General features: G+C 33.7%; 1 protein-coding gene across 2 annotated transcripts; it reads left to right on the forward strand.

Annotated features, from left to right (window-relative positions):
* Nucleotides 1-11,205: 11,205 nt before the first annotated feature.
* LOC133285771 (glycerol-3-phosphate dehydrogenase [NAD(+)] GPDHC1, cytosolic-like) lies at nucleotides 11,206-15,537 on the forward strand. Of its 2 annotated transcripts, none has more exons than XM_061483050.1 (5): nucleotides 11,206-12,037; nucleotides 13,046-13,267; nucleotides 13,542-13,822; nucleotides 14,855-14,994; nucleotides 15,166-15,537. In XM_061483050.1, exons 1-5 carry the CDS (start codon nucleotides 11,377-11,379, stop codon nucleotides 15,287-15,289), a joined length of 1,428 nt encoding a protein of 475 aa, XP_061339034.1. In that variant the 5' UTR covers nucleotides 11,206-11,376; the 3' UTR covers nucleotides 15,290-15,537. The 2 variants fall into 2 exon arrangements, with proteins under 2 accessions (XP_061339034.1, XP_061339035.1); XM_061483051.1 differs by having other exon boundaries at nucleotides 13,575-13,822; nucleotides 15,166-15,535.
* Nucleotides 15,538-16,962: the final 1,425 nt, after the last annotated feature.

Consider the following 16,962-nt stretch of genomic DNA (forward strand, 5'->3'; position numbering starts at 1 on the left):
CAAATATTTGCATGAGTATTATTTTCATTAAAAATTTATTCTTTATATGGTTTTGGCTTTAATCCATGGTAGAAATTTTCTTGTATTTTCTTGGGTTGTAACAAGGAGGCTAATCCCATATGATTAGGTTTCCTCCTTGATGTTTTTATTTATTTTTTGGAATTTTTGTGTATTTTTTTAAATTTTGTAAAAGCTCAAGATCGAGAAACCGCGAGGAAGATGCGCAGTCAGCACTATCATAGACTTTTCGAGGACTTCCTGATCTCATAATGGGGCGATCTGTATATGGTTGGAAAGAGGAAGGAAAGATGAACGCAACGGTGGGTGAATCGCCGCCACCTGAGCTTCCACGCGCCGCCACAAGCGTCTGCGAGTGGCCTCCAATCTTCGGCAAAGAATGAGAGCGTGAGGGAGCGTCCAACCACCTTTTTGGGTGGTTCCGGCGGCGGTGCACTCGTCTCTTCAAGGCGGTCCTTCCCCTGGAGTTTCGTGCTGAGATGAGTTCGGGTGACGGCGCAGTGGACGTGACGGCTAGGGTTCCTGTATGTTGACTTAGGGTTTCTCGCCAAAAGTTGGTATTTTGGGCCTTTGGGCCCATGGCTACCATAAAGAGGCTTGAAACAGAACCTATGGACTATAAGGAAAGGAGCAATCAGTCGCAAAGTTTCCTATTTGATTACTCTGTAATTTTATTTGTTTTAGGAAACCATGGATTAAGGTTATTATTATAGTTAATTGCCTTAATTGTATGATTGAATGATTTATATGATTGATAACATGCTTTATTGCGATTACATGCCATATAGAATAGGTGGTGCCATATTGTTGCATAACTTGTATGATTACATGAGCATAGTAACTATTATGTCTTCAGCGACTAGTATGATAGTTAATATGAGATTATTTTGATTTTAAATATTCTAAAAAATTAATTAATAATTATTATGATTTTTGTTAAAAATCTAGATTAATAATTGAATTAATTAATTTTGGATAATTAACATCAAGACAAATAATCGTTATGGAAATTATTTTGATTTCAAATTATCCTCATAAATGATAATTATTATGATTGTTGCAATCTAGATTAATAATTAAATCAGCTATTTGGATGATTTAGAATCTAGAAAAATAAATAAGAAATTTTCCTAAGAGAATTCTTTTATTTTGCAAGTAATTTGTTGGTCTACTAAAATGGTCATGTGTTAAACATACGCTGCATACCACAATCATGTATCATGATTGTGTGAAGCACAAGCTGCCTATCATTATCGAATTTTAGGACCTTAATGATTTTAAAATTCAGATAAGCTAAGTGATGCACGTTCATCGGCGCTCTTGCTTACATAGTTTTTGAAATCAAACAAAGGATACTCTCAATTAAATAATTCTTGGAAATTGAGAAAATTGCTTATGTTGAATGGAAGGAGATTTAAATTAAGAAATTAATTTAACCTTCAAGTGCATTATAGGACCATTAATAAAATAATCATGTGAAGTCTGTTCCAATAAGCATGATCAGATTTTATTAGATTGGACCTAAATAATTATGGGAGGAGATTTAAATTAAGAAATTAATTAAACCTCCAGGCGCTTTGTGGGCCTACCAATAAAATAATCATGTGAGGCTCCAACAGATAAGCATGATTGGATTTTCTTAGGCCTTAATAATTTTAAAATTTTAATAAAGTATTGTACGGCCCAACGTCTACAATATTAAGTTATTAAAGATATTTTTGAAATTAAACAATAATTCAACTGAGCTTATAAAATTTTCAAATAAAAATATTGAATGGGTGAAGATTTTAAAATTAATTAATTAATTAATTTTAAAACCTGCGAGCTCCATTTGTGGGTCCATTAATAAAATGGTCATGTGAAACCCCAACGGATAAGCATGACTGTAATTTATTTGATTGGACCTTAATAATTTCAAAATTTTAGTAAAGTATTGTACGACCCAACGTAGGCAATGCTTAGATACTATAGATAATTTTGAAATTAAACAATGGTTAACTACATTCAACTTTGGAAAAGTTATTAACCCTCCCAACGAGGCTCTGGTAATGGCACCGAAGGCCCAAATAACAATTTTAGTTTTTACAAGTGACTTGCCCAACGTAAGCCTTGTAAAGATAAACTAAAGGATTGTTAACAATAAACAAGAGTAGTTATGAGAATCTACTTGTACTTCGTTTGTTTATTGCATTATTTGTTTGTAATTGTGTGCTTTATATGTTTTTTCAGAAAATATCTTAGAAATGATTTTGAGTCAAAAACCTCTAAATGGTACCAACTAAGTGGAAAATAATTTTGATATTGTTCTAAAACATGAAAGCTAAAATTTGTCCTGACAGTACAAGGCCATAACAACCTGCAGAGGATGTGTCTAAGGACGCAATACTCAGATTGGAAAAGGACAAATATGGTAGTTCGCTATTATGTCTTTGCCAGTCTTTCCAAACACTTGCATAAGCAAATGCACATGGTTAAGAGTGGAGTAGAGATGCTTCAGACTCTTAATGACATGTTTGTTGTTTCTAGCAGAGCTGCTAAAGTCAACGCAGGTTTTGCTAAAAGTCTTGTTAAATCCAAGGGAAAACCCAAGGGTGGTAACAAGAACAAAATAACTTGGTGATCAGTTGTCAAACCAGTTGCTATGAAGAAGCCGCAAGACAGGTGCTTCAAGAGCAGACTGAAGGGACACTGAAAGAAAAATTGCCCAGAGGTGATGAAAAAAACCAGACATGGGCATATCAAGGCCTGATCAGTGAATGAATTATTGATTCAGGAATCACTGATTATGTTTGTTACTCTTTACAGTAGTTCAAACATGGCATACCTGTCAGCAATGTACATAGATATTTTAAGCTTGAAAATGAGAACTTGTGTCTGCATTTGCAGTAGGACAAGTTATTTATAAGACTATGGTTTTGGGTGACTGTTTATTTGTTCCAGATTTCAAGAGGAATTCAATTATTGTTAGTTGTTTTGGTTAAAACATGGTTTGACAATGCAATTGATTCCTCAGTTACATTTCGGATTTCATCTTCGTCTTGTTTGTTCTGGTACATTGTTCAAATAGTCTTTATTACCTTTGTCCTATACCCCTAAATTTATTGTGTTGAATGGAAAGGATGATGAGCAAGAACTTTCACCAAAGAAATTAAAGATTCAAATGAAACATATTTTAGGCTTTTATGATTGAGTCAGATTACCTCAAATAGAAAACATGGTTTAGTTAAAAGAAGGACTGAAAGTTCAAGAATCTTTTAACTAAAAGCTACATGTTGGTCCTATTTGGAAGGTAAAATAGCCAAGCAATCCTACAAGGCCAAAAAGATTTACGCAACTATTCAACTGGAACTGGTACATACTAATGTATGTGGACCAATTAGCGTTCAAGCCAGAAGAGGTGATGAGTACTTTATTATATAAATGTTTACTCTAGATTTGGATAGATGAACCTAGTGCGCCATAAGTTTAAAGCTTTTGGAAAATTTCAAAAGGTTTAAGTCTGAGGCAGAAAAGTATCTAGGTGTTCAAATCAAAATACTTTGGTCTGACTAAAGTGTTGGCTACCTGTTTGATAATTTCAGGTCTTACCTGATTTAAGACGGGATAGTTTTCGTAACTGTCATCTCTAGGAACGCGTTAGTTGAATGAAGTTGCAGTATGCAAAAATCAAACATTTCTAGACTTGGTGAAGATCATGTTATGTTATTCATCTTTGCCAATGTTGTTCAAGGGAGATGCCTAGGAGAAGGAAATGTACCTTCTTAACTTGATTCCATCAAAGTTTGTTGTAAAGACACCTAAGGAATTATGGAAAGGGTGCAAGTTCAGCTCAAACCATATTCGAATTTAGGGTGCTACGACACACGTCCCACAACAACAGTCAGATAAGATGAAATATTGTATGGAAGAGTGCATATCTTTTGGCTACCCTAAGAGAACGAGAGATGATTTCTTATTTAGTCTTAAGGACAAGATAATCTAAGTGAGCACTCACATGATTTTCTTAAAGGAGGACTGGATGAGAAATTATAAGCTCTTAAGTAAGGTTATTCTTGATGAGATTTATCTCAGAACAAGAATTTCCAGAATCTTTAGAAGCTTCATCCACTATTCTCTTGATTGTTCAAGAGGGGATAAATATATCTCTAGGTGAACAAACAAGATAACCATAATTGGAAATTCAACATGATAATATATAAGTGAAACTAGTAGAAATATTAGTATCACATGTGGAGGAACAATATCAAGAATAGTTGGATCCTCAAGAAATTGAAGATCCACCATTTGACTCACTCTTTGTTTTACCTATAAATACACAAGGTCTAGTGCAGTACATTTGTAGTGGGAGAGAACCTTGCTAACTCTCAAGTCGTCTCTTGTTGAGTGACATTGATCCTACTAGTTACGATAATGCACTAGAAGATGTTGTTGATCAAGTGTTGCTCAAGCTATGAACAATGAGATGAAATACTTGTATTTCAACTTCGTTCAGTCCCTAGTAAAGGCACCAAGAGGGGTAAAATCCACAAGGTGCATGAGGACATAAAAGGCAAAGAGAGGATAGACAAGATGGTGAAAACCTTCAAAACTAGCTTGAAGGTAATTTTTGTCAGAAGCCATGCTTAAGTCTATCCAGATTCTCTTAGTTGCTGCTATAAGTCTCAATTATGAGATTTAATTTCGGGAGGTGGATGTCAGGATATCTGCATATAGCAACCAAAAAGGTTTATAGCAAATGGCAGAAACACATGGTCTGCAAGTTGTAAAGGTGTATTTCATGGACTTAAGCAAGCGTCCAGGTCTTTAAACATCATTTTTTATCAGGTTTCAAAATTTTGATTTTGAGAGAACCTTGATGAATGATGTGTATTTGTATGTAAAGGATTCAACGGAAGACATTAGTTTTTCCTGGTACTTTATGTAGATGATATGCTCCTTATTGAAAACAACATGGAGGTAATATCAAGCATAAAGAGTTTGCTAAGTTAGTGTTTTGGTATGGAAGTACTGGGGAAGCCAATTATATTCTTGGTACAAAACTCTTATAAGACCGGAAGAATAAGTTGTTGGCATCACCTCAGACTACTTACATTGACAAAACTCTTGCCAAAATTCAACATGAGAATTCTAAGAGAAGAATTATAATTCTCAGATGTGGAATTCATCTCCCTAAGGAGTAACAAAAGACTCCTGAGAAGGAAGAATGCATGAGTTGGATACCTTATGCTTTGGCAAAAGGTAGTCTCGTGCATACCATGTTGGGCGTTAAACCAGACATCTGTCACGCAGTGGGAATAGTGAGATGGTACCATTCTGGAGCTAGAGGAACACTAGATTATTGTTAAGAATGTACTCAAGTATCTTTGGAGAACGAGAGATTATATGCTGGTATATTCTAGTGGGAGTCTTGAAAAACTGAGTTTTCACAAATTCAGTTATTTCAAGTGGATATTGACTCAAGAAAATCAACCTCAAACTATACACAACTAGAATAAGAATAGAGGTGGATCTTGTAGACCCAGTTACTAAAAGTTTGCCTGAACTTGTGTTCAAGAGGCATGTTACTTCTTTGGATCTTAGGAGGATCCCAGACTTGCATTAAGCGAGTGGGAGTTATTGGTTTCATTGTGCTCTTGGAGTAAGACAATGAAATAATGAAATCATTTTCTGAATTTCATAAATAAGGTTTTATTTATTTTGCGCACTATTTACAAACATTAAGGTCTGGATCAAATTGTGGAGTATATGATCATATGGATACGTTCGTGGAGGACATGATCATAGGTTCTCACAATTGATGAATAAATTCACAGCTGTTAATAAAGTTGGGCACTTTATTTAGGCTGCAATATTTTATGAAATGGTTTTGTCCGAATCATTGTAAAATATTGGTGTGATTTAATATTCACATTGAAAGGATCAAGGTGAGATTTGATTAAGGTTGTTTTTCTATCATAAGGTATCAAATCTCCAGTTAACTATAGTTATGTAATTGTTCTTAATCTTGAGTTTATTATAAATAGGTAATCAAATAGCTTTCATTCTTTGATTTACCAACGGGTGAGGTTCAATCTATTGACGGCCAATAACTCGGTATTTTGAGAGTGAGATTATTTGATTATCAGTATTTATGAGATAAACAACATGGAATTTGTAGGATATGTCCCATTGATATGTTTCGGTACTTGGATATAAAAGACACTAGCCAGTGCATGTAATCCATTAGAGAAACTATCATAGTCAAGGGAATAAATAATTGATTAAGTTACAAAAAACTTGTCAATCAATTATAGACATTCTACGAAGGGGCGATGCATATTCATGTTATAAGTGTTATTAGTCTTGGAGTTCAAGTTCAGGCTTTTAGTGGAATAGTACCGAATTAGATAATCATTCGTTGATTATCAAGAGCCTTGATTAATAACAGATTGTAGATCCCCAGGCTAACTCAAGAAAAGGGATGGGACAATTTTAGTTGATGACGACTAGTGGGATACATGGACTTGGGCTTTAGGCTCAAGTTTGTACTCAAGAGCAAGTGGGAGATTGTTGAGTTTTGCTTTTTCACTAAAACCCAATAGGGTCCAGAGTGTAAGAGGAGCCCAAGAAACCTAAAGCTCATTCTGCTTAGGGTTAGGGTTTCTTGGAACCCATATATATTCTACGCTTATAGTCATCAGCCTCTCTGGTCTTTACTTGATGGTTGCAGAGGCTGAGATAAGGTCTTCTTGAAAGTGGGAGAGTGCCCACACACTTCCTGTTTTCCCTTGAGACATAGTCTGGAAGATCTGCCACAATCTAGCTTCAAGGAGGTTGTTCGTGTTGTGGCATTGAGGTGAGCTGTTCGTGAAGAGGAATCATATAAGGAAAGATTCTACACGAGACTTGCGCACCAAGAGGTAATTGTGAAACGAGGATGATTCGGTAAGCATACTAATGTACTAGACTTCCGCATAAATCCAATAGTTCCTACAAACCCCTTACCACTAAATCAAACCTAGTGGCTTAAACATATAATTTTTAATCTTTAAAATGAATTAAAATACATTATCTTTTCATCTTTAAAAAGAAAAGAGAATATAAATTTTTAAAATAAATGAAAGGGTAATGTAATTTGAATATTGTTTTGGGGAGAGTTCTAACTGAGGCTGAGACTTGGATATTGGGCGTATGGTGAAAATAAGAGTAACTCTTATTTATGAGTTGAATTCACCTTCGCATATCAGCCCACCAAGTTTCTCTTCCTTGGAATCTCTCAATTCAAGAGAAAACCTTTTGGTACATAGTGGGGAAAATTAAGAAAAATAAGGATATAAATGGAAAAATAATTTCTCTATTTGGAAAAAATATATAACGAAGTGGGTACATCTTACCTTACGTATTCAAAAAATTTCCCTCAATTTCCACGACACCATGCATAGTTCATCTCTATTAAACAAATATCTTTAAAAAATGAAAATAAAATTTACCTTAAGTCTTAGATATATAGCACAACCCAAGATTATTTTACTCAAATTAATTAATATAAACATAGCAATGCAATTTGTTTTTGGTTCAAAGTGTTATTTTGGAGTTGTGGCCTTTGTTCGATATCCAATAACAACGTGGAACAGAGTGTAGACCCAAAAAGAGATCCTATGTTATTTGGACAAATGGATAGGTTTTATGACATGGAAATTGAACCCATGTGAAAGCGATAGTTCAACCTAACTTTCTAATTTATTGAACCCACGTGAAAGCACTAAAGACAGAAGTTTTATGTTCGGTTTCGACTAAGATTTTTTTTTTTTAATAACCCCTTGACACCTGAGCTCCCAAGGGATTGCTTGGTGCAGGGATCAAATCCTGCCTCAAGCAGTTTCTTGGAAAATCTTTGGAGGTTAGTGGATAAGTCAAAAAAATTTGGTTGGGGGATTAGTCTCAGTCCTTTCTCCGGTTGCTAAGCTTAGTGCACTCACTGTTACAATGAGGGGCTAGCCCAAACGGGCCGTACCCCAAGAGCATGGTGCCCGGAGAAGGTTGAATGGGGATACCTCATGGCAATGTACCAAAAAAAAAAAAAAAGTTAATTATAAAGTATTTTGAATATGAAATAATGTTAATTTGATCTACGAAGCAATATACTTTCCTTTGTCCCATCTTATTTTTAATTTTTAACTTAAAAAGGGTTATTGAAATTGATGAAAATTTTGTTATACTGGTATTATTTAATTCAATTTTGTAAAAAAAAAATGTGAAATTATATTTTTCGATTTCTTTATTCTCACAAAAAATTCATACTTCGTTATTTATATATTTAGAAAAACATGGTCAACAGAAAAAATGTCATAGTTGGAAATAAAAATTCGTTTTATCTTTACATTGTATCTTCACCGGTCTAAGAGTTATAAGTCTTACACTCAATCTTAATCATTGATCCACTTGTATCTAATGACTCACATTACTAAAAAATTAAAACCCTAAGATATAAGTGGGATCAATGGTCGAGATTTAGAGTGTAACTTACACTGGTGTAAAATGATCATGACCCATATATATATATATATATATATATATATATATATATATATATATATATATAGAGTGTAACTTACACTTGTATCTAATAACTTACACTGGTTAAGATTAGATAGGTAGTTGTTGGTAGTGAAAAATTTTGGTAGTGAGAATATCCCTCCTCATATATATATATATATATATATATATATATATATATATATGGGTTCGCTCTTTCTGCAGTTACAGTAGATAAGTTATCTACAGTAAGTCCAATACGACGTCGTTTTGGGGCGAAAATTATGGTATTTTAGTAATTTTAATTTATTTCAGGGTTATAGTAGTCTTTATATTTATAATTTTTTAAGATTTTAATGCCAAAACGACGTCGTTTTGAGAATAAATGTAGATAACTTATTTGCAGTAACTGCATAAACATTTTTCCACATATATATATAATATATATATATATATATATATATATATATATATATATATATATATATATATCCATTGATTCATCCATTATTCGATTAATCCTATTCAAACATTATCGGACTCATTATAAAAGGCTCTTTCCTAATTCCATTTTTTTTTTTTTTTTTCAGAATTCAAACTCTATATTGAGAATAAACTCTTTACCACTGAACCAATGGATGTTGGTTTGAGTTGTTCATATTCTGATAACCATGCATTAACCTGTGCGGCTGGAGAGTATTTAAAAAAAATAAAATTAAAGAAAATCAACAAAATTATGGGTTAAGTAAATCAATTTGTTTCTTTGACTTGTTTTAAATTATGTCAGTATTTTTGGACCCAAAAAAAAATTATGTCAGTATTTATTAATGAATTGGCCTGTAACCAATTCGGCCTACATAGATAATAGAAAAATATTAGATATGTATAAATTATTTTATTTCAATTTTTGTCAAAATGAATTCTCTTGCCCAATACTTTTTTATACTCTCCTCTAAGTAAACGTGTTATTTTTTTCACTCCTTCCCTTAAATTTTGTTATTCCTATTAAATTCGCCCCTTTAGATAGAATTATCGCTCCTATTACACATTAAATTACAATGTTATAAAGATGGCCGATCAACTTTGCAAATCGATATAGGCATATTACACATTAACTATAAAAGTGGAAACTGTAGGCCTTTTATATACATTAATGTAGGTTATGATAAAAGAATTATTGCTTTAACTTCCCTTGTTTAGAGGTTTCGAATTCGAATTTGAGAATGGAGAAAATAATTTTGGAAGAATCACACCTTATAATAGGTCAGACGTAATTTATTGAGTAATCGATAAATCGATGATTGGTGGATATATTCAAAAACTGATATGGACCACCCAAGGTCTATTATGCTACCTTAAGCAAAATCATTTTTTTTTTAAAAAGGTTAATATCTGACTCAAAGCAAAATCAATACTACCCTTTTACCAAAATTAGTAAAAGAGTTTGAGTATACGAATTCAATAGAAATATTCACATCAAGAAAAGAGAAACATTAGTACGTGAATCACGGGTACATTAAATGGAGCTAAATTGTCACAAAAATCAAATAATTCAGTCACCTAAATTCAACTAGTAGTTTTCCAAAAAGTGTAGAAAACAGAAGTCAACAAAACCAACCCAAATGGTAACTGAGTGAATCCAATTACACTAGCTGAAATGTTATATGTAAAAAGTACTTCCAGCAATAATATTTCAAATAAGACAAGCTCAAAGTAGGAGGGGAGCAGAAAAAGCACAACATTTAATATGTGTCCATCAACCACAAAAGAAGGACAAGTGTTGAAGATATATTACAGTAGCTACCAAAGGTTGGAAGGGCACATCACATGAAACTATGGGCAAAGTCACACAATATTAATGACCGTTGGGGAAGTTGGCTACACCCAAAAACCTTTAATGCCAATAGATTGATTGGTGGCACCTATGTCAACTTAACTCTACTGGCCAAACATACCATTTCTTTATTACACCCTCTTTCTTTATGTTTGCAATCCCAAAGGTAGTTTCTTATTTCAACCCCAGCAAAATTTTACTTTCTATCCTTAACAATATGCACCATTCAGTGCTATATAACCTTTATTTCCTACTAGTTACTACAACTTTATGATTGAAAAGCTATGAATTATTACTCACTAAAAAAAAAAAAAAACAGTTAGGAATTATAGTGTGGGGTAATGACTTGGAGGAGTTAAAGTAAATCAACCCCTTCATTGAAAGAACAATTTTTTGTAGTTCCCAGCACGAAAGTTTGGTTTTTTAATTGGTACTAGCTGTGTCTTATAGTTGGGTAGATCAACAAACTAGAGACGGAGAAAACAAAGTTTTTTTTATTTTTTTTTATTTTTTTGCCCATTCCACCTATCTATTTATTAACCTGTTTTATGGAGAGGAAGGAATCACTAAACTTACATCAATGTATAGATAAAAATTCTTAAGCTATTATTTAGTGTTGATTTTATTTACATGTGTTGCATGTTGCAATTAAATTTAGAGTGGATAGGTTTCATTTTTTGGTCAAAAATAGTGGAAAGACCCTAATAAATGTTCAGCTTTGGCAAGCAATATCTGCCAGCAAGATTTGATTTTCCAATTTCCAATGCTGAGTCTTTTCCTAACGCAATCTTATTCTTATGGTAAAAGGAATAAAATTGGGTAGTTGGGTGAGGGGAAAGTGAAAGGCATAAGATTGAGCCAGGTTATATATATATGAGTCTATTGTTTAGTTTATAGACTCATAAAAACTAGACTCAAACTTACCTATTGAAAGTTCATAGAAGCCAAAATCATTGAAGATTTTAGCCCTTGTAGGTTTTTAGAAATTTTGTTATCTTACCTTTTAGAGCATGGTGGGAAGCATAATGGGAATGGTTCGTAATAATACATACTCAAATGAATCTGTTCAGAATGGCAATGGGTTAGAGGAGAAGCTTGATGATCTGAGAAGCCTTGTTGGCAAGGGTGATGGTGATCCTTTGAGAATTGTTAGTGTTGGTGCTGGTGCTTGGGGTAGTGTTTTTGCATCTTTGTTACAAGATACTTATGGCCAATTCAGGGACAAGATACAAATCAGGATATGGAGAAGAACAGGAAGAAGAGTTGATAGAGCCACTGCTGAACATCTCTTTGAAGTTATCAACTCTAGAGAGGATGTGTTGAGGAGGTTGATTCGTCGTTGTGCTTATCTGAAATATGTTGAGGCAAGGCTTGGTGATAGGACCCTTTTTGCTGATGAGATTCTGAAAGATGGGTTTTGCTTGAATATGATTGATACTCCACTTTGTCCATTGAAAGTTGTTACAAACTTGCAGGAAGCTGTTTGGGATGCTGATATTGTGGTTAATGGTTTGCCTTCAACTGAAACACGTGAGATTTTTGAAGAGATTAGTAAATATTGGAAGGAGAGGATCACAGTGCCTATAATAATCTCTTTATCAAAGGGTATAGAGGCTGCATTGGAGCCTGTTCCCCATATTATAACTCCCACAAAAATGATTAACCAAGCAAGTAAGAGTTTTCTTCATTTCTGTTTATGTTTATACATTATTGGCTTCTTCTAATGGTGATAGAAATGAATATTTTTTCTCATGTCTTTGCCAGGATAGAATATGTAAACAAATGTGTAATTATATTTCTGTATCTTGTCCTTTTTTCCTAATGTTAGACATATATATAAAACTAACCTCAAGCTTAAGCTTTTGGGTAAACTAGTTCTTTATATGGTATCAGAGCCTCGGTGTTACGAGTTCGATTCTCACCGCCTCCCACTTTTTCTTGTGGAATTTCTTAGCACAGATAGGTGAATCTATGCATTATCCACCCTTCTTGTCCAGTGTGCTCTCGTGTAAGGGGACATGATAAAGAAGTATATAAACCATTGATAGGCCTTCACTTAACAGCTTAAGCTTTTGGGTTGAATTGGTTCTTTAAACCTACCTTTAATTCAAATGCAATAGTGAAAACTATTGCAAATTATGAGAATGATTTATGTCATTAAATCTTGATATGGAAGGAAAAAACAATATTTTGTTTTCCTCATAACTTATAAGTCTACAACTGAAAGATGTTGACAATATTCCATGTTATGTAAATAATGTTGATGTTGTACTGACAATACTTGTGCAGTTAGTTTGGTTGGAGTGGTAGGATGTTGGAGAGTAGAACCAGATACAAGTCTTTCATATCAAGATGATGAGTAAATGGGAAAATGTAAACAACATTCAGGAACACCTTTATGTGTGTCAGGAGCTCATTGATGTCTTATTTTTTGTACTTTTGATATAAAAACATCTACAAGATATTTGTTGTATTGCATACTTCATGATTAACTTTTTATCTTTTGGTCAGTATTGGTAGAAATAATCTTCCTTGTTTATCTGAATGCATGGGAAATTTTAGTAATTACTCTCTTCTGATTTATTTCATCATATTTTGTATTATCATAGCCTTCTTTCTTTGCAATATATTTATTTCTTCTCTCATTCTTCACCACTCTTTCCAATGTAAACTTGACAGCTGGAGTGCCCTTGGAGAACATACTTTATCTCGGTGGTCCAAATATTGCATCAGAAATCTACAACAAGGAGTATGCCAATGCTAGAATATGTGGAGATGAGAAATGGAGGAAACATCTGGCAAAGTTTCTACGACAACCACAGTTTATTGTCTGGGACAACAGTGACCTTGTCACTCATGAGGTCATGGGTGGTTTGAAAAATGTCTATGCAATTGGAGCAGGTAAGCTTCGAATTAGTTACTATTGCTTTACATCCAATGTAAAACTTGCAATAATCCATACCATCATGTTTTGTTATATGTAATGTTGTCTATTTTATTAGTTGATTCACAGTTGTGACTGGAAGGTCACATGTTCGAATCCGGAAAATAGTCTCTTTGCAAATATGCAAAAGTAAGGTTGAGTTTAAAGATTGATCTCAGCAAGGGATTCAAAATACATATAATTTTATAAAAGGCATTCCTATGACTTAGACTTGCTTTCTGATTTACAATCTATATATCCTGTTTTCCTTTTTTATGCTGTCAGGAATGGTAGCAGCCCTTACCAATGAGAGTGCTACCAGCAAATCTGTATACTTTGCACACTGCACGTCAGAGATGATATTTATCACTCACTTGTTGGCCGAAGAACCTGAGAAACTTGCAGGGCCATTGCTGGCTGACACTTATGTGACCTTGTTAAAAGGCCGCAATGCATGGTATGGCCAGATGTTAGCTAAGGGTCAACTAAGTCCTGACATGGGTGACAGCATTAGTGGCAAGGGAATGATTCAGGTATATTTTGTAATTTTCCCTGTCTTAATTTTTTTTCCTAACTCATGAGATATATGTTGTTGGGAGGGGTGCCTCAAAAACCTATACTTAAGGCAAAGGAATAAAAATCACGGGATACTAGTCCAGAAAATCTTCCACTATGAAAAGTAGGATTACAAGAAATTCAAATTTCTCTAGTTACACTAGAGGTACACTCAAACTTCACCAGCAATGGTGGTTATAAGGTTCTTCTCTAAAGAGATCTCACACTCAAACTTCTCTTAAGAGGAATTCACTCAAGGCTATCTCAGCTCCCTCTTTAAAACTCATTACAAAAGGTTTCTTATATTTATATAGGTGAGGAGAAACCTTACACCTTCTTCTAGAATCTTCATCAATAATAAGGTGCACAACATTCATTGAGGTGGTTGTTCAAGACATTGAGCCATGAACCCATAAATGTGATGCATGCCTAGCTACCAAGCATTAAAGGAGGAACACACCCCAACATATATTTCTAAAGTGTGCCAATTGCATCTTTATAATGTGAAAAATGCATAACTATATGCATTCTTAGATGGGTTGATGAATATGATGTTACAATTTTTACTTGACATATGCCACACTTTTCCTTCAAATGTTCTAAATTAACTTATTCATAATAAAAGAAAGCAATAAGAATACCTTTGTCTCATTCATGCTTATTACAGTTCCTTTCAGGCAAAAGAATGAAATAAATTATTGGCTAGTAAATAAGGACAATCAATCAATATTTCATGCTTTACATGTGTAAACAATTTGATAACAAGTGATTTCAATTCCCAGAACTAAGAGACTAGTACATCAATGGTATCCTGGAAGTGAATATTTTGTAAAATGTGCATGTGACATACACGTCCCTTCTAGTTTTGACCATTTTGAAATTATAGTGGATATTCACATAAGAAAGGGGAATTTTACTTTGTGAATATCTCTCCTCAGAGTCAATTTTTTTTGCCTTCATTCAAATTCCACTAACTAAACAAAAATGCTATCCCTGTGATCTATTTGTAGGGTGTTTCTGCAGTGGAAGCATTCTTTGAACTTTTGAGCCAATCAAGCCTGAATGTGTTGCATCCTGAAGAAAACAAGCCTGTTGCTCCTGTAGAGCTCTGCCCCATCTTGAAGACACTCTACAAAATATTGATATCCAGGTAATCTCCTACAATAATTAACTAGCCTTGTAAACCTACTTACTTTACACTTAAGCATGTTATATTTGAACACTTCCAACTCCAAGTACTACATTTGGAAATCTCTTTGTATCTTGCCAATTCACTAAATTAAGTTTCCACCATGCTTCTGGTGCATGATTCATTTCTCAGGGAACAATCATCACAGGCTATTCTAAAAGCTCTGAGGGATGAAAATCTGAATGATCCTCGTGAACGCATTGAGATTGCACAAAGCCATGTTTTCTTCAAGCCTTCACTTCTTGGACAACAGTGATTGTTTTCTCATGGCAAAAACAAATGTGGATGTAACCATATACAGAGAAGCATTTGTCAAAGGGAACATTTTAATGAGCATAAATATATTATTTTCTGATGGATTTTTTGTATTACATTATTGTATATATATAATATATACGTCAAAATATAAGCCTCTAAGCAATTGGACTGATGATTCCACAAAAAACTGCACCAGATCCAATGGAACTTAATTATTTTGTTTGGACTTATATATTGTAAAGGATTGGAACGGAATGTAAACTTCTAAGCTATATAAGTTTATTATCTCCCATTCTGCCACAGTTTCGGCGGATCAAAAATTGTGCATTTGAGGGAAATAGATCCCCTTGAGTTCCTTTCCCTTCCTATCTTTCCTATCTCTTCTGTTTATATGACAGAGATGTCTAGTCTACGGCTAGTAGATCAATATAGAATTTTGTGATCTTTCTAGATATCTATGAATTAGACACCTTGTGGGTAGCAAATCATCGTACACAACTATGACGCTTTAGCCAATGAAGTGTGTGTGCACAATGTAGTAAAAGAGAGAAATCTGTTCATACATGTGATCTTTAGCCAATGGGGTGTGTGTGCACAATGTAGTAAAAGAGAGAAATTTGTTCATACATGTGGTCTTTACCTCTTATGTATAGAGTTTACCTTAGGGTTTGAATAATCTGGACTTTTTGCTTTATGGCCCAATTGTTTTCTTGCTTAGTTGTCGAGTATATGCCATTTTAGGCATATGGGCCTTATGTAGATCCATAACACTATCTATTTTTCAAACTCCCAAACAGGAGAGATTATTCATCCCTTCCACTCATTACATGTGTGTAAAGGAATTTGAAATTGTTACTTTCGGCATCATTGCTAAGTCCAGTATACAACATAAAAGCTCAGCCTCTGTTATAAAACATTGGTTATGATCTTTTTAACTTGTACTTCCCAATCTAATAGTAACCAATAAAATTTAGTTTGTCAAAAATTCTACTCATAAGCATTCCCTTATACTTCGTGTTATTTTTTTGGTTTGCAAGTTGTATTAAAATGAATAAAAATACCTACAGATTTGGGTGAGATTGTTTCTAACTACAAAGTACTTGTATTAGATTTAATTTTTAACAAAAAAAACTCTTGTATTTAAGGTGAAGTTAGCTCACAAAGAAACTTAATATACTACCTAAGTCTAATTTATGAAGAGTTCACGTTTTTAATATGGAAAAAGTGTATGTCATTTTAAAAGATGTAAAATTATGTCATTTTAAGATAGAGAAAGAGATAGATAAAGGAGAAGAGAGAGTTGACAAAAAAAATAAATGTGTGGATCTCACCTCTTTGTGAGAGTGAAAGGATATAAGTTGTGTCATTTAAAAGGATAAACAATTTTTCCTTTTAATATAGAAAAACTACATTTCTATACAACAGGAATCATTTAACCAAGCTGAACAATATTTTTTGTCCTAAAATCTTTTACCACCAGCTTAAAGATTCCTTCCAATTACAAATAAAAATAGGTGTCCATTAGGATAATTAACACTATTTGATCACATTCAAATCAAGAATGCAGTGGAACATATTGCATGGAAGTCCCCGATTTCTTTTGTAGGAATTAGTTGTGTAGTTTTTGACCAATTGTGCGGGCACATTGGTAGACACGTGGATGTGCTCGAG

This window comes from Gastrolobium bilobum, unplaced genomic scaffold, assembly GCF_033153095.1.
Source record: "Gastrolobium bilobum isolate Gb01-03AN ecotype WA unplaced genomic scaffold, APGP_CSIRO_Gbil_v1 utg1991, whole genome shotgun sequence".
Taxonomy (NCBI): domain Eukaryota; kingdom Viridiplantae; phylum Streptophyta; class Magnoliopsida; order Fabales; family Fabaceae; genus Gastrolobium; species Gastrolobium bilobum.

What these genes read in the sequence shown, in the direction of transcription:
- LOC133285771 (XM_061483050.1), top strand. Translation starts at nt 11,377, where the DNA reads ATGGTGGGAAGCATAATGGGAATGGTTCGTAATAATACATACTCAAAT. An exon ending in AAAAATGATTAACCAAGCAA is followed by an intron (nt 12,038 to 13,045) that starts GTAAGAGTTTTC and finishes TAAACTTGACAG; the next exon opens with CTGGAGTGCCCTTGGAGAAC. An exon ending in TACAAAATATTGATATCCAG is followed by an intron (nt 14,995 to 15,165) that starts GTAATCTCCTAC and finishes TTCATTTCTCAG; the next exon opens with GGAACAATCATCACAGGCTA.